Source organism: Sebastes umbrosus, chromosome 2 (genome assembly GCF_015220745.1).
Source record: "Sebastes umbrosus isolate fSebUmb1 chromosome 2, fSebUmb1.pri, whole genome shotgun sequence".
In the NCBI taxonomy this organism is placed as follows: domain Eukaryota; kingdom Metazoa; phylum Chordata; class Actinopteri; order Perciformes; family Sebastidae; genus Sebastes; species Sebastes umbrosus.
The window spans coordinates 8,870,916-8,896,604 of NC_051270.1; the positions used below are offsets into that span (position 1 = coordinate 8,870,916).

At 41.1% G+C, this 25,689-nt stretch overlaps 1 protein-coding gene across 9 annotated transcripts in view; it reads right to left on the bottom strand.

The window, feature by feature from the left end:
• LOC119501176 (A-kinase anchor protein 13) overlaps window positions 1-25,689 on the bottom strand; it is a 128,271-nt gene that overhangs the window by 6,969 nt on the left and 95,613 nt on the right. For 7 of the 9 annotated variants that reach the window (XM_037791345.1, XM_037791332.1, XM_037791364.1 and 4 more), the window contains 19 exons: window positions 25,193-25,349; window positions 22,598-22,665; window positions 22,414-22,480; window positions 20,803-20,950; window positions 20,414-20,526; window positions 19,760-19,906; window positions 18,570-18,826; window positions 17,351-17,476; window positions 16,776-16,893; window positions 12,567-12,815; window positions 12,351-12,427; window positions 10,057-10,238; window positions 8,671-8,753; window positions 8,379-8,561; window positions 5,139-5,288; window positions 3,697-3,770; window positions 2,736-2,780; window positions 938-988; window positions 535-807 (listed from right to left, as the gene is read on the bottom strand). In XM_037791345.1, the coding sequence (XP_037647273.1) occupies window positions 535-807; window positions 938-988; window positions 2,736-2,780; window positions 3,697-3,770; window positions 5,139-5,288; window positions 8,379-8,561; window positions 8,671-8,753; window positions 10,057-10,238; window positions 12,351-12,427; window positions 12,567-12,815; window positions 16,776-16,893; window positions 17,351-17,476; window positions 18,570-18,826; window positions 19,760-19,906; window positions 20,414-20,526; window positions 20,803-20,950; window positions 22,414-22,480; window positions 22,598-22,665; window positions 25,193-25,349 (2,568 nt within the window). The remainder of the gene's footprint in view (window positions 1-534; window positions 808-937; window positions 989-2,735; window positions 2,781-3,696; window positions 3,771-5,138; window positions 5,289-8,378; window positions 8,562-8,670; window positions 8,754-10,056; window positions 10,239-12,350; window positions 12,428-12,566; window positions 12,816-16,775; window positions 16,894-17,350; window positions 17,477-18,569; window positions 18,827-19,759; window positions 19,907-20,413; window positions 20,527-20,802; window positions 20,951-22,413; window positions 22,481-22,597; window positions 22,666-25,192; window positions 25,350-25,689) is intronic. The other 2 variants (XM_037791353.1, XM_037791383.1) reach the window with 1 other exon arrangement.

Sequence of the window (25,689 nt, forward strand, 5' to 3'; positions counted from 1 at the left end):
GGTATCATGTTCATGAGAATGATATGGACGGACGGACAACCCGAAAACATGATGAATATATAAAAACACAAATTTCAATTGCAGTTGTTGGAAAACTGTGAACTAAAATTGCATATTTATGAGGTTGCAGGGCAGGCAGCCTAGAAGGCCTCTGCTCCTTGTTGTTTAGCCGTTCACAAGTCATCAAGAATGTGAGTTAGCTGGCTAAGTATGCTAGCTTTAAGCTAATCTTTAAGCCATTCTTAAACCTTTCTACCACTACTGCCATGTCTTGGCATTCTCCTTAGTTTTTATTTGACCCTGCAGCTTTTATCTCAGTGAAAATAAACTTAAAAAGACAGTTGTGGAATTGTTAGGGTTTTTCCACTCAGCCTGTCTTCACTGCAGGAAACCCTGAATGTCTTGCACAATACTACGACGTCATTTATCAGGTAAAATCCTGTACAAGGCTAATTACTACAGCATGAAACCATGCCACGGGGGTTACATTAAGAATTACAGCTGTCCAGAAACACATTAATAACTCATAGTTACCTGTACGTGCATCAGCCCCTCCCTTTCACTCAGCTGCTGTTCCCTCATCTCCCACTCCTTCTCCCTTCTCCTCTTCTCCTCAGCGTGAGCTGCCTGCTGTCTCTGCAGGGAGGCCACCTCCTGCCGCTGCTTCTCCAGGCTGCGCTGCTTCTCCTGTTCAATCAGCGAGCTGGGCCTCGAGGACGGCTTCGTCAGGGACGTGCAGGAGGAGGAGCGCTCGCTCAGGGCCTGCCGCTGGTCCTCTATGAAACTGTCCTGCTGGACCACCACGGCCTGGGATAGACACGACCAGAGATAGATTAGGTCAGACACAGCACTCAATAACATCAAAAAGCTTCACAGAGCTGCAGCATTTCAACTCTGATCTGGAGCACATGTATACATTATGTGGAAGCCATCTTACCTGCAGAGTGCTGAGCAGGAGATGCAGATTGGAGACGCTGTGGAGGACCTGCTGTTGGAGAAGAGAAATCACTGAGCATCATGTAAACTGAAAACATCCTGGTATCTGTTCTTGTCCTGTCCTTTTCTGTTGTCTGTTTGATGCGGTCTTTCTTATTAGTGCACTTGACTTCGCTTGTTAAAGTGCCACCATGGAGCAACACTGCTTCATTTTAAACGTTGACTTTTTCTTTTTAACAAGCTCCGGCCGTGGATTTCATGTAATATGAATTCACCAGCGGACTCGTAGACAAAGCCGGCATTAAACCCGACTTGATGTGTTGAAGTGATGTGACCTTTTCTCCATTCAAATGCTGACAAAGAGACAAGGCCAGCGAGCGTTCAGCTGCCACCGGTGTTTACTCGGACACAAAATGCCCCAATTAATGTTCGCAGAAAACAGCATTTATGACACAGGACATCTGCAGGAAGTGTCGTTGCATCAAATATAAACACGGCATGGTGTCCGTAAATGTCTGTATAACAAATAGGGGGTTGGAGAAATAATCAGAATATACAGGAGCAGCATGTTTTGCAGGTTAAAACAAAACGGACTCTGTATTTTCTGTTAAATAGTTTATTGGAACTGTCCTTGGCCTGTTTAACTATGAATGCAGAAGTGTCTGAATTAATCTGTGTTTCTACATCTTTTCAGAACTTCTGCATAGTTCATTAATTTATAGAAACAGTGTTAGCAAACACATCGCGTATCTGCTTTTCAGCTTTCGGAACAGAATGGAAACGGTGAATAAATGCGGACATTTTGGTGAAATATCTTCACAACTTCTGGATGGATTGCCATGAAATTTGATACACATGTTCACAGTGCCCAGAGGATGAATCCTACTGACTTTGGTGGTGCTGATGTTTCCTCTTACACACCATGAGGTCAATATTTTCACTTAATTCGTAAAATATCTCAACATCCACCAGATGGCACAACGTCTTGTACACACATTCACGGCCCACAGACGCTGACTTCTAATAACTTTGGTGATCACCTGACTTTCCATCTAGAGCAGGGGTTTTCAAAGACTGAGACTGTGGGCCTCCCCCCTTAAGCCAAGTTCACACAACATGACTTTCAAAGTCGTGAGATCGCTGTTCTGTTCACACTACACAGTCTACTTCTGTCTTTAAATCGTCGTGGTTTTCACACTAGATAATCGACCGGCGACAGGAGGTCACACATTACAAGATCTTTCAACAGGAAGAATCCCCGATGAAGTCTCCAAACTACATTTTGTCAAGAAAACACACGCGAGAAATACACGGTGTGAATGAAATGTGCTGTATAAGGTTTACTTGCTTGGAGAATATTTCTGTGGCATTTATGTGATTTTTAAACTTTATGTTTTTATCCTCGTCAATTCTACTGCTACTGTACATGCTTTATTCTCATGCACAATTGATTTCCATCTTATTTTTCATTTTAAATTGGTCTTAAAGCTTGCTCTCATAGAAATGCTTTTATTAAATAACTTCTTCCTTTTACAGTTTACTTGCCACGTGTTTTTGTTTGCCATTTTGTTTTTTAATTATTATGTGTATATGTTTCAAATGATGACGAATGTAATGTGTCTAACTAATACAAACATCTACAGCACAACAACTACTGCTGCTGCTGCTGCTACTGCTAGTGTTTCAGCTGATACATGTATTGATGCTGCTGATAATGATGATGGTGGTAACACAGAGTTTGGACAGTTTCCATGTCAACAGCAGCTCTAATGGAGTTAGAGACAGGAAGTCAACGTTACCTCACTGTTCCTCTTCAGCAGCAGCAGCAGGTTGGCGTTTCCTCCCTGCACACAAACACAAACACACACACACACTAAGTATTGTACAGAGTAATGCACTCACATACACACACATCTTCTGGTGTGTCTCATTGTACGTGCGCGGTGCCTACTGTACAGTGTATATGACTGAATGTGATTATAGCTGCACATGTGGGTGTGCTGTAAGAATCTAATTGTATACGGGTCTGATTATGTATGACTGATACAGGAATACAGCAGTCTGACACTTACTGTATTTTAAATAATGATGATGGCTTAAACGTGTCTACAAATTTATTTCCCATTTACGAAGAAAACCATAAAAAAAGGGGAATATAATAGAAAGCGGAAAGCTTGAATTAACTCTTGTTGTATCTTTAATGATCATTCTGACTCCTGCAAACACTCCCTTCTTTTACTGCTGAACCCCCGTGATCTTTGGCTCTACGCCCAGGATGAAATGTAAATAAAAATCAAGCTCTGCTCTTTTGTTCGGATAGTAGAATTAACAAGGACTGGCCTGGTGTCAAGTTGGTTCAGGGACAAAAAAAGAGAACGCTTTTGTGAAACAGCGTCGTACAGTAGCTCGCCGCACTAAAACATTTAAGAAACAATTATGTGCTGCTGGATATCTGCAGGATAAATGACTACAAAGGCCAGCATCAGTGCACAACTACAATAGCAGCATCTAAAGGCCGCCCATTAATTTTCATCCGCTATTGAATTCTTATACAACTGATGGTCGCCATTGGCAACGGGCCCTTTGCGGGAAGAGTCAAGAGGCTAATTCACTGGTGGGAGAGAAGTGGCTAAATTCATCTTAATGGTGTTGTTAATGTTGGAGGACAAATGCACCCCCACACATGGCCTCAGGTTGTGGCTGAGGCGTGGGGGCGTAGCGGCTTCAGAGTCGAGAATAATTGGCTGCGGGGATGCCAACCTTCTTTAAAACGCTGTCGGACTCCGTTCTGCGCAGATCTCCCGCCGTATCGTCACACTCGTCGCCGTCTCCACCTGACATGAAGGGAAACCACAGAGAAGAGGATGAACCAGGCAGCAAATAATCCATGTTGAGGTCTACTACTGCAAGACAATATGAGAACAGGGGCATAGTAATATGGAAAATGTGTAATGTATCTTTTAAATCTAAATTTAGTGCTGATTTTTTTGAAGATAAATATAAAAATTAGTGGTGGGAGGAAAAAAAATCGATACAGCATAGTATCGCAATATTTTGCACGGCAATATTGTATCAATACACGGACGTCAAGTACAGATCTTTTATTATATAAACTATTAACATCTTAACAAACCGACGGCCCGCTGGTGGGCCTTGGCCACTATTCTGTCTTTCAGAAAAGGTAGCGGGCTCAATCTTGAAGCTATAGTGAAGATCCCGGCATCATATGAAACTAGAACTAGTTAGTTTGTCGGGAAGAACGAAAAGTTGCGATAAATTTTGGTGAGGAAAAACTGGCATGGCCATTTTCAAAGGTGTCCCTTGACCTCTGACCTCAAGATATGTGAATGAAAATGGGTTCTATGGGTACCCACGAGTCTCCCCTTTACAGACATGCCCACTTTATGATAATTTGGGACAAGTCATAGTCAAGTCAGCACACTGACACACTGACAGCTGTTGTTGCCTGTTGGGCTGCAGTTTGACATGTTATGATTGGAACATGTTAAATGCAGTACCTGTGAGGGTTTCTGGACAAAATGTGTCATTGTTTTGTGTTGTTAATTGATTTCTAATAATAAATATATACATACATTTGCATAAAGCAAGCATAATTGCCCACTCCCATGTTGATTGCTGAAGAGTATTAGATACTTAACAAATCTCCCTCTCGATTGTTTGACATAATGCCTCTGATGTTTATATTTGTTTCTGCTTTTTGAACTAAATGAAGTGTAAAATATAGTTTAAAAGCATCACACTGATAAAAACGTTGTGTAGTTCTCCAGGTACTTCTACTGATGTAGAAGTCTGGACCTTTTCATGGCTCAATATCTGCCACAGTGCCGGTAGAGTCCCACTCTGAGCTTGCCAGCTACCAGTTCAGAGGTATCGCCCCGGGCAGTGTCTCCCTCAGGAGGCATCAGCTCTGCTGTCCAAGTCCCCGTCTAAAATGTTTTATCCAACTGCACTGAAAAGGGGCATTGTGGGAAAAGCGCTGGGTGTGGTGCCCTGCTGTTATGTGACCGCTAAAAACCCAGCAGTGTCACCACACATTTGCAGTTTCAGCCATTGAGTTGATGCGGTTATCCGCAGCAGCAGGTCAAGGTTCAGTGTCTTTAGTGGCTGTTACAGGCTTCAGACTACATGGCCGGTCTGCACACATCTCTCCATGTAAAACAATCACGCAGCAGCAGACTCACTCTTGCTGCTGTGCATCTGATGACTGTCGAAGCCTCCGAAGGTCTCGGCCCGACGGGGCAAACACGGCGCCGGCCCCGCGCCTCCTCCCTCCTGGACGCTGGCCATCGCTCCGCCCAGGCTGCCGTTCACCAGCCCCTGTAACGTCTCCACTGTGACACACACACACGCACGCAGAGGCAAACATCAATGTCAGTAAGTGAATTATCCTGGCTAACTGTGTTACAGTTCAGCTCTGCACTCATGAATCCTACAAGGCACTTCTGCTTTCAACCTGGTATTGGCTCCTGTTGCTAAGCAACTATTGACAACCTGTTTGAACCGCAGAGCTCTTTTGCTAAAAGTTTAAATATCTTAACCATCTGAAATGAGACATATGCAGTATTGGTATCCACATATGTATATTGTAGAGCGTGCAGCACTGTGACCTTTCCACTGAGAATAATGAGAAACAAACGTTGCTGGTGGATTACGACTCGCAGTAAAACACGATAACCTCGGCAGAAGAAATGACATTACTGCTGCCAATTCACATATCAAATAAGGACAACTACTGCCCCGGGCTTTAGAGGGAGGTGGAAAATACATTCTGTAATGGTGCAGCTAAACCTTCCCTGCTAGTTTCAAAAGTGGAAACCATTAAAGAAGTTCTCCTTCATACATCTTTCCTGCATCAGAGCAGCAAACAACTCTTCGTTGAATGTCAGTTACACAACCTGTAGAGTGTGAAACAGATTCCTGGGATTCTGTGATCGATTACTGTACACCTTTTCGTGGAACACAGTTTGCCTCCAGCAGTACGGAGAAATCATTAAGAGCTAGCTGCATCTGTGCAGTTTCTTAGTCTTCCTCACGTAGCTCACAGCTCTGACCACCTCTCAGCACCAGCAACAGTTTTTCTAAACGTAGAGAGTGTTTGTGGTTTAAAAGGTGGACACAGGATAGCTCGCGGTACATCCAATACACCAAGAAATAGTGCTTTAGAATTGCACAATACTGCACAGCAAAAAACAATGAATTGCAATGTTTTTCTGCATCTTTTTCAGTCAACAATAGTTTTTCTAAATTTTTTTTTCAGACCAGGAAATTATAAGAATGCAAAAAAAGGTAACACTTCATTTTACAGGTCTACAAATTTCATGGTAGTTAGTCAATAATTAGAAAGTAACCTATTTTGAATTTCTTTGGAATTACTGCCAAATTACCCCAAGATTTACCTCAAAATATATCAAAAATTACTTTGTTTGGCTGTCTTGACTTGGGACTTGACTCTGGACTTTTATTATTATTATTTTATATCTATTATAAAAATGATTTTATAATTATATTCTGCTATTTCCCAATAAGCAGTAATAAATAGCTGGTAATTTATTTAATACATTTCCAGGAAAAGAATACAAAGTTAATTGATATGTTTTATTTCCATGTCTGCTGATAAATAGATAATAATTGGCAAATAAATTATTTGAAATTTCTTAAAACACTCCCTGAATCATCACATCAGCTACCAGGTTACATTTGTGTAGACAATAAGTCACACGATGGTGAGATTTGTGCCTGATCAGAAGTGTCTTCTATTAGTTTTGGTTTTCCACCTCCGATTAAGAGCAGCCGCTTCTCAAGCCTAAGGGCCCTATTTTAACCATTATACGCTATTTTGGCATATCATTATTAAATCATGTTTATAATAATGGAATTTTCGATACATTTTGAGGTAATTTGCTAATTATCACCTAATTACCATGAAATTTGCGGACCTGTAAAATGAAGTGTTACCCAAAAAAAAAAATGCTAAAATATTTCTTCTACTAAGTTGAGAGTCTAGTAAATATTTCATTATCTGAAAAATATATAAATATATATATATATATATTTTTTTTGCAGCAGTTTTATTTTTCAGTCTTGGTAGATTTCCAAGATTATTTAAATTTAAAGTCAACTCCATGTGCAGAAAATGTGGTGTGCTTCTCTGCCTTTCTCCACATTTCACTCTCTCTTTGTCACAATATGCAGCGTCTCTCTCAGTTCACGCTGCTTTCTTCTCATACACATTTGATGAACAGGGCTGCCAAAGCACCAAGCAGAGCTGGAATAAAATCCTAAAACACACTCTGACTCCTTTAAAGTCTCCCATACACAGGGGGTAAAGGGCTGAAAATCACAAGCGTAATTAATAATATAAATGAGAGCTCTGCTGTGATCGGTGTAGATATTTCAGTAGCAGGGTCTTGCTATTGTGCATGTTGGCTCACTGGCTTTCTGTTACACTTTGTGGAACAGAGCCATTGCTAATGTTATTTGTAACAAGTGAGTGCTATTCCTACTATGACAAGTCAAAATGTACCCTATTAAAAAGGTCTATAATGCAAAAAATTGCAAACTCTGCTGTTCTTTTGTTCTTGGATAGTTTAGATTAAAGCACATGTAATGGATTACATTATTGATTAAAAAGCATGTTAGGAAAATTGCACATAAGGTGCTGAAGGGGAGACGTGATGCAAAACAGTGTTGTAAAAACAATGGGAAGATAATTATTGTAGCGTGGTTTTACAGACTTATACTTTTAAAATGATATCATCATCTCCAATGTGGTCGTCGTGTTTTAACGAAAAATAAATCCTCTTGGAAATCACGGAGAGAATACTCTCTTTGTAACTCCAGAACTTGCCTGAGAATCATTACACTTTCAAGTCTGTTGTCTCATTATCAAAGTAATCCAGTGAGAGTTGTCTGTACAGCCATGGGTACACTGCAAACAGAAACTACTAATAGCTAATTCAGCATGCTGTATTAAAACTAAAAAAGGGCCCAAGCTGTAGCCCAAAGCTAACAAACTGACTCCATGGCACCATTATACTTCCTGTTTACTAGGAGGGGCTGGAGGTAAGGGCGCCGTTTTGATTTTGTCTGAGAGGGGCGGGGTTGGGGGTGTTGGTAGGGGGGCAAAGGGACAGGGCCTTAGTGTTGTCTAACATTTGTGAAAGTTGACAGAAATTACATTATTAATTGATGAAAACCTCATTCGTTCATGTGACATATGACTATAAGGAAGTTTCTCAGCTCTAGGTTATGTCTAGAAGGTAACACACAAATTGTGAAACTCGCGAGATGGTTAAGGTTAGGCATTGACCTTGAATAGTTAAGGTTAGGCATTAACCTTGAATAGTTAAGGTTAGGCACTTTAGGAAAAGCTCGCTGAGTAACAGCACAGACATTATAATCACACTCTTCTTCCGTCTTACCTTCCTCCAGGGCGTCCTTCATGATAGACGCCCCCCTGGGCGGCTCCAGGGCGCACGCTGACCTGAAGAAAGGCTGGACCTGCCTGTCCTCGCTTGGGCTCAAGCCCTCCCACATCCCCCTGAAGAGCCGCACCTTCTCCTCCAGCAGAGACATGATCTCTGTGTCCTTCTGCCTCAACAGATCTGAGCGGCAGAGACAGACAGGAAGAAAAGGAGACAGACGATGAGGAAAACATTTCAACTTCTCGCTGTTTTTTTTTCCACACAAACACTCTAAATGTGTTTCTCTCACCTCTCATCTCCTTGGCTTTAGTCTCCAGTTGTCTCTTGTCATCTTCCGTCTCACTGGGAATCCCTTCATCCTCGTCCTTATCCCTGTCCAACCAACCAAGGAAAAGAAAAAAATCAAACATGATGTATTACATCTAGTAAATTATAGAGGATTATGACACGGCTTTGTTGAATACTCGATTCTGATTGGTCAATCACAGCATTCTATGGTCTGTTATTTCTTTATAGCAGGTCGTTGCTATGCATAACAGACCGTTGCTATGGGCGCAGTTTTGATGTCTGACTCTGGCGGACCGTTTTTGTGTTAAATTATTGATTTCTTAAGTAAGTAGCTGTGTAATAAGCAGGATAACGACAGCCAGCGGGTCATTGTTGTGAAATAAACCCCTTCAGGGCGATGCGGGTTGACCCCGACGCAAAGTCAGGGTTTATCTCTCAACGATGACCGGGTGGCTGTAAATTATCCCTTACTTAAACATCTACAAACCATCCTCTACAGCATTTCAAAATCGACATCACTTACAATATCTATGTATAAATCTACAAATAGGGATAAAACAATAAATGTCTGAAATGAATGGCCAAAGATGTTGATAGTTGAATAACAAAAATGCAAAAGAAATTCACTATTTTCTGACATTTTACAGGCTAACCCATTCTTTTAGAAAGGATTAAAGAAAATAATCATTAGCTTCAAGTCAGGGCTGAAATCAAATCAGTATGTAAAACACCGACACCACAGGACAGCACTTTCAGAAGACAGGGATTAGACAAGCCAAGTATTTGATGTATGGGATGTTTTTGGTTGAAGAGACAGACGGAGCATCGGTAAAAGAAGTGTTTTTGTTTTTATCTCCTTCATTCCTGCCAATAGCCTGATCTCAATTTCGTATTTTGACAGAAGTCAGACAGGGAGAGAGAGACGGGGTACTAAATCTCTCTCCTTCCCGCTGGCTGCAGTCGAATAATCCTCTGCTTATAGTGAGCTGCCCTTGAAGCCAATCCAGCATTAGACTGTCTCTGAGTACATCCCATCCCCAGGTAGAGTAGTGTTAATCCCCCTGACAGCAAAGTGCTCTGTCGCAGCTTATCGTTTATTACTATCTAGAGAACCGGGCTGGGTCTAACTCCTGGGTTACAACACAGATATACTATAGGTGAACCCTGAGAGGCCAGTACTGAATGTAAAGCTGTTTGAGTGCAGTAAAGGTTAGTAAAGGGGGCAGGTTAGGTCAGGGGTTGAGTTTGGGCGTATATGCTGAGGTACAACTTTGAGTAAAATATGTCAAAACTGTTCTTCTGGCTACAAAAGCATTTCATCTTTGAAGTATTAGCATAATACCCTAAATGTTTTGAAGTAAAAAACACATAAATAAATCCCACTTACATGGACTGCATGACTTCCTGGATGAGCTGCATCCAGGTGTTGCGTTCTTCCTTCGAGCTGGCCAAGACCTCCATCATCTCTGGCTTCTCAATGCCTGCCGTGATGAGGAAGAGGCCGCGCTCTTCGTTAGCCACCTCCCGCACTATCAGCTTCTGGAGGGAGATGACCGTGGAGCGCTGGTCCTAGAGGGAGAATAGGGTGTAAGATAAGAAAGGAGGGGAGGGATTGATGGAGGAAACAAGGGAGGAGAATGAAGAGAAAAAAAATAGATGACAGTGGGAGGGTCGAGGAGGAGAGGGGGAGGAGGGAAGACAGATGTTGAGGATGGGGAGAGGGTGGGAAAGGCAGGAGGAAGCGTGGATTTAAGCAGGAGGGAGTGGAAAGGACGAGGATAATGGGAGGAGGGAGGAAGGGGGAAAGGAAATCAGGGGAATAAAAGCAAAAACAAGTGTAGTGAAGACAGACGGATAGATAGAAGAAAGCAGTTGAGCGTTGAGCAGTTGGGTGATAGAAAGGGAAGATTGAAATAGATGTGGAGTAAAGAGGACAAAATGAGATTCTGGTTAATGTTATCATCCACATAGGAGTCAGCTGATGTCTAGAGCCTCCGCAGTCTTTGCATCATTTAGGCTGCACAAACTGTAAAGCAGAGTTTAGTACGCTAACACCACAAACCGCTGCTTCATTTCTGCTCCATCTAGTAAAACTCTGGAATTGTAACCACATCCCAACGTTTTTACAGCAAACTCGTCTGAGGTTTAAGGATAGGTTCAGATTTGTTAAGTCTGTCTTTATACTGTGACTATGCTGTGGAATAACAGGAACAAAATCAAGATCCCTCGCCCTGTGCAGAAATGCATTTTAAGTTTAAATCAAGTCAAATTAAATGGGTATCTTTAGTGTTTTTTTAACAAAATGCCATCTTTGTTTTACTATCCTTCAACTGCAGCTCTCCAAAGGAAACACTGGTTGTGTCCGAAATCATTCATTCATTCACTACTCCTTTCTCACAATCCAGGGAGTTCTATGTAGAGGACTATATAGTGAGCTCATCAGCAAAATGAAAAAACACTTTCGGACACTACACAGGTCATTTTCTCAGCGCCGTTAATTACGCACAGTTAAAACATGCCAGATTAACGTCTGCTGCTGCTGGTGGACCATCCATAATGAATACTGACATGTATTTTTGAGATAAATACATATTCTAGTCTATTTTGGCTCTGAGTGAATTTAAGTTCCTCCTGGTAAGCAGTGATGCAGCGTATATGTCTAGGGCTTTTTAACGTGAAAGGTACGACTTAACAGCTGTTGTGAATGTGGGGGCAATAAGCGTATTTTCCCAAATGAATAAATACAAAGTATTTTGTAGCCGTTTTTTGTTTTTGTGATGCGCTGCTCTGCTCTCTCTCCTCTAGTCCGTCTGCTATTTTTCCTTCGTCTCAGTACATGTTGGCATATAGAGCTTGGTTAGTGTCCATCGTTGTACTCTACTTTTCACGATGCATTGTGGGATACTTTGAGTTCACTATATAGGGTATAATAACTCTTACTATACATTCAGACAGCACTACAAAAAGGGCGAATTCACTATATAGTGAGTAGTGAGTGATTTCGGACACAGCCACCGTCTTCATACAAAAAAACACTCTGGATGATGCCCACTTGATTGGGCTCACTCTGACTCCTGGAGCCTCATATCAGCCATATTTAGCTTCACATGAATACTTTCCATCGTCTGTCCAGGTGACCTTTGACCTCATTGCTACGGGCTGCTTGTACTGTTGCTGATCCTCAGAGCTGAAGTTTATTTTGCACAAAACTCAACCTGGTTCACACGGCCGTCATCCATTTAGAACCACGTTATTCCTCTTTTCAATGTCAACAGCCTCAACTCAAACATGCCTTAATGATGGATGTGATTCTAATGCCACAGGCCTGCCTCTGTTTTCATTCCCCTACTGTGTGTATGTGTGCCATGAAGCTGTGAGTCCTGTAAACACGGAAAAACTCTAACCAACTCTAGCCTATATGATTTATCACAGTTGGGTTAGATGCCGAGAGCCAAGCAGCTTTATTAGGTGCAGCTAGCTAGCTAGCCAGAGGCAGGCACCATGGGTGAGCTAAGCAGGCCAGCTAATGCTAACAGCAACAACAGTGGGATAGGAAAATATGACAACAGCATCTCTGGCAGCGCTCATAAGACCTTCATTACTGGCGAGATGGAGGGAAAACAGAGGGAACAGCAGAAGGAGGGAGAAAGAGGAGAGAGAGATATGACAGCAGGATCCTACCAGCATGGCGTAGACGTATTTCTGGTCTTTCTCTTGGAGGAAGACGAAGACGTCTGATAGTAGGAGAGCATGGACATCTGGAGAACAGCCAGGAGAAAGGTAGTTGAGGTTAGATAAGTGAAAAGTTAAAATACATCCTTACATATTGACAGAGAGAGAGAGAGGATTCGCTGGTCAGTTAATGAGCAGTGAAGCAGTCACAGAGTGTCTCCTCACCCTTCAGTCTTCCCTGGCAGCTCTTCAGCTGCAGCACGCCATCGTGGATCAGCCTCCTCCTCAGCAGATCCTCCCTGGCAAAGATCTGACCGCTCTTCATCATCATGATGGACTTGCTGTCCAAGCGGCCGTGAAAGTCCTTCAGACGGCGTCTTTTCTCGTGATCGTTCACCTTGTTGTCGACCGACGCGATCACCTCCTTCACAAGCCGAACAGCGTCTGTCAGGTCCTCGTGGTCGTCCTCGCTTTCTGTGTTCGACATGTGAAAAGACAGGTTAGACAAGTAACAGTGATTTCTATTCCTTAATCCTATACCTGACCTGTAATCAAAGCCCTAAAATAAAGGAATAGTGTGGAACATTTCGGGTGATCTATTAGCGGAAATGGAATATAATATTCATAACTGTTTTCATTAGTGTATAATCACCCTGAAACTAAGTATTGTTATGTTTTCGTTAGCTTTTTCATGGCTCCAAACTAACACACACTTGAACCACACACTTGGTAGAGTGGCACAGCTGAGGAGGGTTGTTTGGCATTTAACCATGCCTGCATTTCCACTCACTGAGAAACCTCTTATTGGAAATGCCATTGCAGAGTAATGACGGCCTTTTAATGGTTTTATTTGGACACACAAACCTCTATTAAGTCACCTAAACTTCTTTCATGTGTGTTGAGTTTTGCCTCTTTAATTTTGACATAATCTTTTTTCCTACCTGCATAATTTGAAATGTACACCAAAATACTATTTAATGCTATTCCAAGATCGCACCTGTGCTTGTGGTCCCCAAAATTTGGAGAATCATCCGTCCTCCTTTAGAAAGGGGACGACGTTTCCTTGTGTGCTAGCGGGATTATTGTACCTTAAATATAGGCTATACACGGTTCTGCCCATTTATCTTACAGGCCTGTTGGAGTCATTTATATGCAACATTGGCTCCACTGTCTCACTGAACAGTTCCTGCTCATTAGGTTAATTACAGTAGCTATTCTGAATACATCTTTTCTGAATACAAGTGTTCAGAAATTACTTAGGTCCATTCAACATACCTTAATGGGATTTTAGGATGTAGAATGAACACTCATGATTATGCATGATTTTTCCTTTTATTGCTGGTTACATGGTGGGTCTTTTTGTGAATGTATTATGGTAGTCAGAGAGCAAGATGTCAGAATAGATGAAAAGAAAATGGACACTTATTATTAAAACTCCCATCCCTGACCTAGTGTTTCTGTATCTGATCAGCATATCAGAGCCGAGGGGCTCTTGCACTGAATGTCTCACCTGTCAATCAAACGGTGTTACCAGTACTGCTCTGACTTTTTCCTTAAAGCCCCTGAAAGTTTCAAAAGTGACATATTTCTCTATAATATTAAAGATTTATGACTGAAGACGACAGAATAGCTGTTTCCAGCCTTTATGCTAAGCTAAGCTAACCGACTGCTGGCTGTAGCTTCATATTTAGATGACAAAATGAGACGATCGACGTCACTCTCATATCTAACTCTCTGCAAGAAAACAAATAAGTGTATTTTCTAAACATGTAGAACTATTCCTTTAAACTTTTGTCAGTGTGGTTTACATTTCTGTAGGTGGAGGTGCTCTTATCTCAGTCTGTTGAGCAACTATCACTGCTCATACTAACTATGTGGCTCACCTAGTTATCCTAAATAAACTGAACATTTAAAAGCGTTTATTAACTGGATAGAGGTTGACTCACTGTTAAAGGGTAACTGCAGTATTTTCAACATGGACCCTAATCCTCTAACTGACTAAAAGGGACAACAATTTCTGAAAGTGGTCCAGCATTGAGGGAGAATGCTGTAGTTGGCTCACTGGCTGCAATATGGTGCTATTGGGGCAAGCTGGCACCGTCATTTTACGTCCACTAAAAGTGCTTGTTTTCTGATTGTTATTATAAGTGTCTGACATTATAGAAAGAGTCTCGCTCAAGGAGAAGTGTCTGGCGAAGTGGCGTGTTGCCGGAAGACAACGGTGGAATAGTAGAATACATCCATGGTGCGAACGCAAGTGGCAGCCGGACAGAGTACAGAAAGCGTAGCTCAGTGTTATCTAAAAGATTTTCAATGTCATGGTTGGATATCAAGATGATTTCGACAATGTGGAGGAGGTCTTTGAATTTGATGGCCGCCTGTATTTATTTGAGCCAGAGTATACGGATGAAGAGCTCCTACAAATTGAGGAGCGGACAAGGAGAGAGAGAGGGGCAATAGGCAGAGGAGGGTGAACTAGCTGCTGCAAGGCCGAGCAGCTCCGGAGACTGGTGGTGTTCCTGTTGTGTTGTGACCCTACAGTACAGTATGCCCACAGAGGAAGAATGCTGTAAAGAGCGGGACCTGTTGCTGCCCAATATTCAGATCTCACAACGAGACTTCTCCTTGAGCGGAACACAATAACAATCACAAACCGGATCAAGCGAAAAGTAAGAAAAACGTTTTACTTCTCTGCAGGAGCCTTTCCATAATGTTGTCAGGCACTTATAATAATCTGAGCCTGTCAGTGGCAAAAACGAGCACTTTTAGAGAACGTAACGTTGCATTGACGCTGCTCACTTGCCCTCTCAGCTCGTTTCGGTTACAGCATTATCCCTCAATACTGGACCTATTTTCAAAAATGAGTGACTTTAAGTGACTCAAAATGAACATACTCTCAAACGAGAGCAATAACAAGGAGGACAAAGGTCAGCCTCACATCGGCAACCTTGGAGTCTCCCTAGTGGGATTACTTTTTACTTGAATTCATTTAGAGTAGAAGTCCAAAGATTAAATCACCAGTGGCCTGTAGGTCTGCACTCAGAGAAAATCCCCAGAGTCAATATGTCTCTGATATCTTGTATACATGTTATGCACTTGAGTTTTGGACTCACTATGAAATATTTTTCCCCAAAGTGGAATATTTTCCCTCCTTTGGTTGTTGTACTTCAGGGCTCCTGAGCACCAACATACTATCTCTACCTGTAGGTGTGCTGTGTTATTTCCACTCAGTATATATCAGTGTTGGCAGGAGAGAGTCCTCTTAAAGCACCTTGGGGATTAAGTCAGAGCTCCCTCATCCCACATACGTAGAACTATAAACAGACTTTGGGGAAGGATTAGAGTGAATGTACACAGTGGGAGGCCAGACGACGAGAGCTGCTTTAAATCAGATATAAATATGGTGTGAAATATTTAAACTCCTCAAAGTACGCTTGATCCATTATCTTAAAAACACCCATCCAACATACGTCTCATTTTTATCAAAATATATGAAAGCATTTGCGAGAAATTCAACTTTTCAGGAGTTTTCCTAAAACAAGTGACACTTTGGAGGCTGTTGTTTTCCGGGTATACGACTGAAGTAGGCGGAACTGTACGGGAAGAAGTGAAATGTAATCATACTGAAAACAATAAGGGGAAATGATGAGCTGTTATATGAGAGACTTACTGTATATTGTCTATTCTTAGGATCATGCGGAAACTGTATTTGATTTCGCTTTTGTATTTCTTTACACAACTTCGGCTGTATTGTTTAAGATAAAGAAGTAACCCCAAGCGAGTTAAGCCTGGACAATGCTTCAAAATAGGTAGGCCTTTACACTTTTTATGGATTTGACAAACACACATTTCAGCACAGTGCAAAACTATTCATCTAAACAGGTCCTTTAAAACTTTACTTTCTTCCTAAAATGTTTAGAAGGTTTGAACTGCAAATCAACTTAAATATGAAATGATTTGTAAGCCAGCAACATTTTCTTGATACTAATGCAGTAATTGGCCTTATTCTGTCTTGTTTTCTGTCACTTGTTTAAGAGAAATCCTTTAGATCCACGTATAATTAATGCACCCCACTAGCAGAGAGTTTCAAGTTAAAGAACAAACTCATTTACTGCTTTCAAATCTAAGAAACTTTTGCTCTAGACTGAAGGTTAGAAATAATGTGTTCTGAATAGTGAATGTTTTGTATTGTATATTTTCTGCAGGGTACTAACAGTGTTACCGACATCTATTTAAAAAACTTGAATGTCACCAGTAGAGACTACAAAGAAAAAACATTTACAGAACAGTATATTTCACCCATCTAGTGACCCAACTACTTTCTGCTTTGTTAGCCAGGTATAACAGTCTGTAGTTGCCAGCGTCATCCCAATTAAAACAAACTTCCTCCTTCAACTCTCCCCAATTAAACATAAAGGTCGACAGGAAGCTCACCTTTAGTGTGCTGCAGCATTCTCTGAATTAGCACCGGGTACTTTGTTATCCTCTGGGTCACCAGCAAGATGCATTCTGGGATGCCAAGCCTCCGCACAATGCTGCTGCTCATCTTTTTCTGGAAAAAACACAAACAACAAGTGCTTTAGTAAAAAGCACTGCCCACACAACAGGTGGCTCTAAACAACACAAGGTTTCAAACTATCAATGTGAAAGTCATTCGCTGCAGAACAATATGGTAATAATACTTGAGAAGGTGTTTGCTGTGATTGTGGATATGAGAGTTAGACAATGATAGAAGACGATGGAAGCACTAACGCCTCTGAAAATAAAATAAAAACATTCTCAAGGGTAGCGTGACATTTATATAAATGCTTACGGTGCATGTACTGATTGAAATGAAGAGCAGATGCAAAAGACGAAAAAACAAAAGAAAAGTGAGACAGAACAAGAACATGCTCCTCGGTTAACACAAGTACTGTAGTAGCGCTCTATAGAACAGAGCAGACGGTTAGATTCATCAAAAAACAACTTCTACAAAAATTAACACTGTTGTAGGATAGACAGAGTCTCACTTTGATATAGGCCTTGAAGCGTTTGTCTTTGGTCAGGAGGTCTTTGTAGAAGTTCACAGCTTCGTTGTGGCGGCTGCAGAATCGCCCGTAAATCCTCTTCATGCTTTCACCGTTAAATCCTGAGAACTGGAGGAGAATTTAACAGGCATGAATACTCAAACAAATACTGGTACAGCAGAGAAAACTACAATTATCGCCTATTGGTCGTATGCCTCCTCCAACCAGTCAAGATGCAGTTTACATCAATGTCTATCCAAAATCATCACTACATCATTTTTATCCTGTTAAACATGAAATTGTCATAATTAGGATATGAATTCTTGAGTTATGGCCAAAAACGTGTTTTGTGAGGTCACAGTGGGACTTTGACAACCAAAATCAAATCAGGTCATCCTTGAATCCAGGCGGACGTTTGTGCCAAATCGAAGAAATTCCCTCCAGGCGTTCCTGAGAATATTGCTCAAGAGAATGGGATCGACATACGTACGTTAAGACGGATGGATGGACAACCCGAAAACATAATGTGTATATAAAAACACATATTGCAATTGCAGTTGTTAGAAAACTATAAACTAAAATTACATATTTATGAGGGTGTAGTCTAGAGGGCCTCTGCTCCTCGTTAGATATCGCATTCACAAGAATGGACTGGACAGACGTACAGTATGTACAGACTTATAACCCGAAAACGTAAGGCCTCCGGCCACGGCTGTTGCCGGCGCGGAGGCATAAAAAAAAAAGTTAAGCTAGAAACCTAACACTGTATGAAGTAGGGCTCTAATTTTTATTTCTAATTTGAACTCAGTTGTTTAGTTTAAAAACTTCAACAGTGGGAAAATTATTAAGAATGTGTGGGTAGTATTGGGCACTATAACAATACTTAAATAACATGTAACTTCACATTAGAGTTGTATATATGCATGCTGCACACTAAAACATCGCCGTTACCTGAGGATTAAAATCATTGACATTATTTTTCCCAGAGCTAATAACGGCTAACTTTTACAGCGCTGCTGAAACTTGGAAACCGAGTCTACAGCTAGGCTATACGTAGGCACAGTGGTGCTTTCAGCTAAATGCTCAAAATGAAAAGTTAACAGGCTTCCTGCTCTACCAACACAGGTAGAATTGCCTCAAAAGAGAAGAAAATGAATTCATCATGTGGTTTTACATTATTAGAACCTGCATCCTCATCACAGCAGCCCCTCCCTCCTCTAACCTGGCTGACTAGGATGTCTCCTATCCTGCTGATGGTGAAGCCTCCCTCCGAGCTCCCCCCCTCCAGCTGGCTCTCCCTCTTCCTCTCCAGGAGGCGGAGGAGGTGCTGCGTGTGGAAGTCCAGGAGTTCGTCCAGAACGGGGAAGAGCTTCTCCACCGTCTGCAGCTCCAGCTGCAGCTCCTTCTGCAGGCCTTTGCTGAACACTTCTGACATGATGCGAAGCGTCCGGATGTGATGCATCTCCGTCTGCATCAGCTCTGAAGGACATGCAAGGAAGTGATGTTTAGTCAGAGAATTACATAAGCAGCACTCTGTATACCCTTTCTCAGATCTAGTCATCTACATTATTCTACCTCAGAGGTCAACAAACCGTTTCACAGAAGTCATGGCATGAATTTGTGTGACTGCATACCTTAGAAATATGCTTTTCAGAATAATTTCTATCTAAGTTATTTTCCACAAGTAGATTCTAATCAAAAGTTAGAGGCATCTCAAACAGGATGTATCTGAATGAATATTTAAATTAGGTAAATCTGTCATCTCAATAAACCATTGAGACTTGTAGATGCAACTGAAACAAACTGAAGTGAAGTTATTGAGACATGCTAATGCCAGTTTTTCTTTTACACTGTAGACCTCTGGACAAAAAGCATTATCCCAGTTCTTCCTCTACTTTAAGTGACCTAAAACCACATGTAGTCTACTCTTACCCACTGTTTCAAGTCATTTTCGTTATTTTTGATTAAAAAACAGTGGTAGCAGAGACGTAGATGAGACTAAGCTGGAGAAACACAGAACAGCTTCACTATTTAACCTCCTAAATATTTTCATTTATTTTCCATTGATTTCTTTCGGCAAATTCACACCAGAATAGCGGTGAAGTGCGGCCTGCGGCAAGCTGCCAGGCAATGTCTATGAAAAGCTGTAGCGGCCGCTCCCGAGCTCAGCGAGCTGCGGCCGTTTGATTCTGCAGTGAAGTGAGGCCAAACAAAAGTTGTGAAAGTTTAACTTTTAGCGGCAAAGTGCGGCCAGAGAGGACGCGCAGCCAATCAGTAAACAGATCCTGTGACATGTTGACCTATGTTACAAAGAATTTCTTCCCGCCTGAAACACAAGAACTTCGCCGCTGCCTGGTGTGAAGTCAGCATTAAGATCCAATTAAAAAGCACGTTTTGGTTAATGAAATGTACCGTAGATGACGTCCTGTCTCTTCACCACCTCTTTGTCCAGCTGCTGCACGTACTGCTGCTCCGCACATAAACTCCACGAGTCGGCTTCCAGCTCCTTGGCCTCGGCCTCAAACTCCCCCATCAGCTGGCCGTCCATCATCTCCGTCCCTGCACCAACAACAACACAGCTCGCACTTAAGTTATATTTACTATTACATTGTATGGGTATTACACAGCTTGGGATTATTTTTTAAAGAATTCTTACTTTCAGAGAAGAGGCTCCATTTTTTTTAAATATGTGTTTACGTTGCTGTTTAAATTAAAGTAAAGTTACTTCATAATAAAAGTAAATTAAATCAAGATCTGTGAAAATTTGCTATATTCCATTCATATACTATATATGTACTACATTTTATTTTCCTAAATTATTCACTGACAATGCAATTTTGTGTTCTGATTATTTCATTCTTTTACATAAGAAATAATTGAATTACTGTTACCGTAATATGAACATTATGAGAAAGCCAATATCATTAATACCAGATTTTGTTAAAACTTTGTCAGATATTCACTCAGTTTTCCAATCACAAGCTCAGAGTCTTAGATCCCAGCTGATCGGCAGCTGTATTGTGTAGTCAGATCAATGGTGTGTGTGTATGTGTGTGTATTATTGACCTTCATCAGTGAGCGACTCCATGGACTCTGTGACCTGGTTGGTTCTGTTGAGTGAGTCAGTAGACTGGGAGAGATAGCGCAGGCCTTTAATGGGCATCTCGTCGAACACCGGACTGAATGGAGAGATGATAATAACAGAAAATATACAATCAGTTACAACCACAAACACCGATTAAGCTGTTTAAACACACTGTAGATGCAGTGATCAAATAAAGCGCGAACAAATCAAAAAGGGGCAAACCGCAAAATGGCTTCATTACAAAAGGTTAAATAGCAACAGAAACGTTTCATTTCATTTAAATAGAAATTATCGTTGCAAACAAACACACACACACATACACACACACACACACACACACACACACACACACACACACACAGCAGCTCACCCAGCGATGTTGCTTATGGAGAGACTCTTGGAGAGGTTGTTGCCGTGGAAACCCATGAGGCTGGTGTGTCTCCGTGACGGGATCATCAGGGAGGAATGGTCTTCGGGGGACAAGATGGCAGACCAGGGGCGCTCCCTCGTCCCACCAGCTGGACCAGAGACAGATAAGTATTATAGTACTCATCACTGTGTACTATATACGAACAAGAAGTCTGGTTCTCATTTTTATTTATAAAGGACTCTTGCAAAAACTCTACAGTAGTTACCCCTCAGGTAAATACTGAACTTTCACTACGTTGCACCTTAGAAATTAACTGAATTATACATGATTTTAAAACTTGAAGGTCTCATTCAACCTGGCGGATTTTAATCTTTTATCTAGCGATGTCCGTGATTGTCTCTGATGCTGTCTGTGCTTGTGTTATGTCTGTCTATGTTCTTCGTACGTTATGTGCTTTTGTTGTGTTTGGTTATGTTTCTTTCTCTCTGCTGTACTCAGGTCTCTCTTGCAAAAGAGATCTTGATCTCAATGAGATTACCTGATTAAATAAATGTTATATACACACACACAGGAGAGTTAACGGTAGGCTGCAAACCTTCCAACATCCACAGGAGATCCTGAGACTGTCTTTGAGGAACTCCTTTATACTGGCTGTTTGTTTTTTTATTTTGCTCCCCAAATGTTCTCTATTACTTTTTTAGTATGTGTGTTGATACATGTTGATTTAAATTCAGTTCTTCTGTTACCCAAAAGATTTTCATTGAATCATTTTCATTCAATATTAATAAACCAACTTGCTTCGTGGCAAAACACTTGAAATTATCTACTGAGTTTGAGAAAAGTTGTAGAGAAGTCTAATGCTGTATTCACACTACGAGCGACACAGAAACACGCTATAAGTCATTTTCAATGGAAGCCGGTGACACGAAGCTACAAACTAACGGCAGACACTTGTCGCTGTGTGACGGGCGTGACGCGCTGCAAATAAAGTTGAGCTGGCCTCAACTTTTTTCAGCGGTCCAATGACGCAGTGAAGTGTCAATCAATCATACAGTATGTTTTTGTTGTTAGCTAGTTCCCAGTGCTATTTGACAACACAACTACGTCAACATGTGCTTGAGCAACACTCTAATAGTGAATCGCCGACAATGCAGCTGGCCACAGTGGCTGTTTTGTTGCTTTTGTTGCTCGTAAGGTGAGCAAAGTTTAAGGGGCTAGAGAATAGGTTTAGTTCTTTAACTGATATAAAACAAAAAAATACTAAATCTGGAGATACTAGTGTTAATGTCCAATAGAGGCAATATTTCTCTGGGAATTCTGCACAGATAGACTCACTTTGAATCATGGCACAAGAGCTAATAACACCATACTCTTTGTATTGCCCTCTTCTAGAGAGGAACCCTAATATTGACTGACTGATTCCCTTGATCTTACTACAGTCCTAAAACTTGCTGTGAGTGTACAAGAAGTAGAAATTAAGTTCAGAAACTTAAGGTTAGTAAAGCTACCTCCAGTCCAAATGATTGTGAAAACAACTCTTAATGTCAAAACAGCTTCAATGTGCTCTGGGATCAAATCTGCAGATGAAAAAAAGTTTAGTTTCATACTCACATTTGTTCCTCATGGTGACCGTAGGAAAAGAGCTTGAATCTGGTACTGCAAACTGCTGTTTGGGCAACTGGCCAGAGAAAACAAGAGAATAAAAGCATAAAACGAGGAGTTCAAATCAATATTAGCTGCAGGACGGCAGAATACAACAGAACCAGAGATGGAGCTACTCTCAGGGAACTTTTACCTTCATCTTCACCTTGGCACAAACAGGCAGGCTGTCCCTGCAGCTCTTGTGGACGGAGGCATTACAGTCTGGAAAGAAAAGCAACAGAGCGCTCAGTTACAACACTTTGAGCGCAGTGGTGGTGGTGGGGGTGTTGAGGGTGTGTGGGAAAGGTGGGGGCTAGAGAAATTCTGACTGGTTTTCAGAGCCGGCCAGGAAACTCCACCAGACCACTAATGAAAGACAGACTGGAGCAGAGCATGTGATGCAATCGAGGGGTAATACTGCTCGTGGACGTAGGAGAAAAAAAGAGAGAGACAGGCTGAGGAATGGCACACACACACACACACACACACACACACACACACACACATACTTAATTGCATGGGAAAATTTCAATTATATAAACATTCCCAAATCACTATTTTGGAACAAAGGTCATCATTCAAGATTCCTAAAATAAGATCTGCTCTGTAGTCTGGTCCCGTTGAGTCAGTGACAGACTTTTAATTCCCCTGTAACATACTTTAAATTTCATACTTTAGAATTATTTTGTACGAGTTGACTTTGATAGAGGAACAACCATCTCTAGTTTCCACTAACTTTCATAGAAGCATGTTTCCAATAGACAGAAGTGTTTTAAACAGACATGTTGCACAAGTGAAACCCACTAACAGACCTCGTCATCTATGCAAAATTGCATACAACATTTCCGCTCTTAGGATTACATCAACGCACTTACGCTCTGAGTCAGGGGGAGAAAATAATCCTGTGTACGTCAAAAAGAATAATAAAAAGGCAGCAACACTTCCCAGGTTAGGGAGAAGAGAAAGTGTACAAGAGATTTGAATAAAAGTATCTAGTAGATTATGTAATATCTAATTATGACCCGCGCAGTAAAACCAGCTCAAATTCCTGCAGTGTTTTTCTCCTCTTTAAATGCTTTTATTGGGTATTTTACTGCTTTTTGTGGACGTCTAACTGATTCCAGCTAATCTCAAGACAAAGGATCACTGTATGTGTCTGTTGAATGAACACCAGCCAGACATCTGTGAGCGCGAACCTCCCGAAAAAAACACCCTCCGAACCGTCTGTGGCTCGGACAATCCGAACCAGACCGGCCGAACACAAAAAGAGCTGTTTTTCGCCGGTCTGAAGTGTATCTGAGGCAGATTGTGACCGTCGAGAGGGTCGCTGTGATCCATCGCAGAGCTGGTTTCTCCTTTTAAGGCTTTTTTTTTAAGCGTTGCGCCAAAGGCTTGTGCAATAAACTACATCCTCTTTAGGACTGCTGCTGCTGCTGCTGTTTCAGGGGAAACAATGCAAAAAAGTGTTTTGTTGTCTGTACTGAAAGTCTGACTGGGTTACATTAGAAGTAGCCCTTTAGAGAGTTTCACTACTTCAAACAAATCAAACAGACTCCGCTGTGCCGACTTTCTTTTTTCGACATTACAACACGCACGTTATACAACATTAATGATGTGAATTATTAACGTTTTCTGATGCTTTTCAAACTTTATTAACGTCAGCAAAAGAGTAAGCAAACCTAAAGTTTTTTGTCCAATCAAATTCTTTAACAACGTATGAGGATATACATCTATAAACTATATGATTCACAAGTACTGACGGAGCCTTTACAGTAAGTTCCCGAAAAGCATGATTCATGCCTGATGATGTATGTGCGCTACCAGCACTTGAAGTGGAAACAAATAAGTGCCAGAACTCCTCTTATTCACGTGTTGGCGTGTGTATCGGCCGGTATCAGCAATCTCTCTTGCAATTTATTCATTCATTATTTCTTTAAGCATGTTATACTGTGTCAGTCATAATCAGCTGTGGTTTTATTATTATACTTGGGTTATTTATCTCCTATAGTATGCCTATAATACTCCAATAATATTCCAACTGGAACATTATAGAGTTAAGGTGGTCTGTTTGTATATTTAACACAGTGTTAATATTTATAGTGCGTTATTTGTAGCCTTATTTGTAGGTATTATTCAGGTTTTAGGAGCAGTGTCCCAGTCACGATGCTCCAATATATTATGCAGCAGGATAAAGAGACACATTCTGAATTTCTAGAGCGAATAAAAGATACTAGGAGATGTTAGGTATGGTTTTTCTGACTTAAAACTATTAAATTTTACATAATTTTGGGCCATTATTATTACTAGTTAAATGATTATTTTATTATTTACACATGTCATAGCCTTCGTCTGAACATTTAATTATTCTGGAAATGTTTCCCTAAAACAGCAGATTCAGAAAACTTTTAAATTAATTAATTATATTTGTTCACAAATAAAAAAAGTTATGACGAACAGTTCACTAATTATTTTTACAAAAGGACGTGAACATTGTATTGATAAATTACAGCACCCTCGTTCTTTTCTTCACAACTTCTTTTTTCTCCTTACAGTTTATTCACTGTTCTGTGTTGCCAGCATGTTCAGGGAGCTTAGCGTGTTTTCAAATTGAAAATTAATTCAAAATAATTTTTTTTTATAATGGATCACATCACTTAATGGGCTTTAATTAGACTTAAAGTAACAGGAGTCCTGATCAAACAACACAAATTGGAACAAAAGAACAATGAAACAAAAAAAAAAAACTTACGTGTGCAGTGGAAAGCCTCCTTGCTGTTGAAAGCCTTATTGCACTGGAAGCACTGGGCGGCCTGGCCCGAGCTGACTGGTGTGAATAGATGACCATTAATCGCCTTCTTGTCCTTCTCCTTGCCCTCCTTGCTCTCCTTTTTATCTCGCTCCTTTTCCTGCACAGGTGGAAGTATCACAGTTAAGAACATAACCATAGCAGGAGAGGGAGGTAATTACTTTAACTTTTATACCAGCCATTTACAGGTTTAGAGAAAAACAAAGAGGCCTGTGCTGAGTTACCTGTAGAGTGACAAACAACATTAACAAACCGTCTCAGCATTCGGCCGGTTGCTAATGTTGAATTCCAATCTGACTCCAGCAGAGCAACATTATTGCTCTGATGTACGACACAGCGGGAGGTTTTGCATATTAAGTGATGCATTATTTATGCCGACACCAAATTGTCTCATTAAGAGACTAGTTTAAATGTAGTTCATCTTTGTTTCAGGGGAGTCT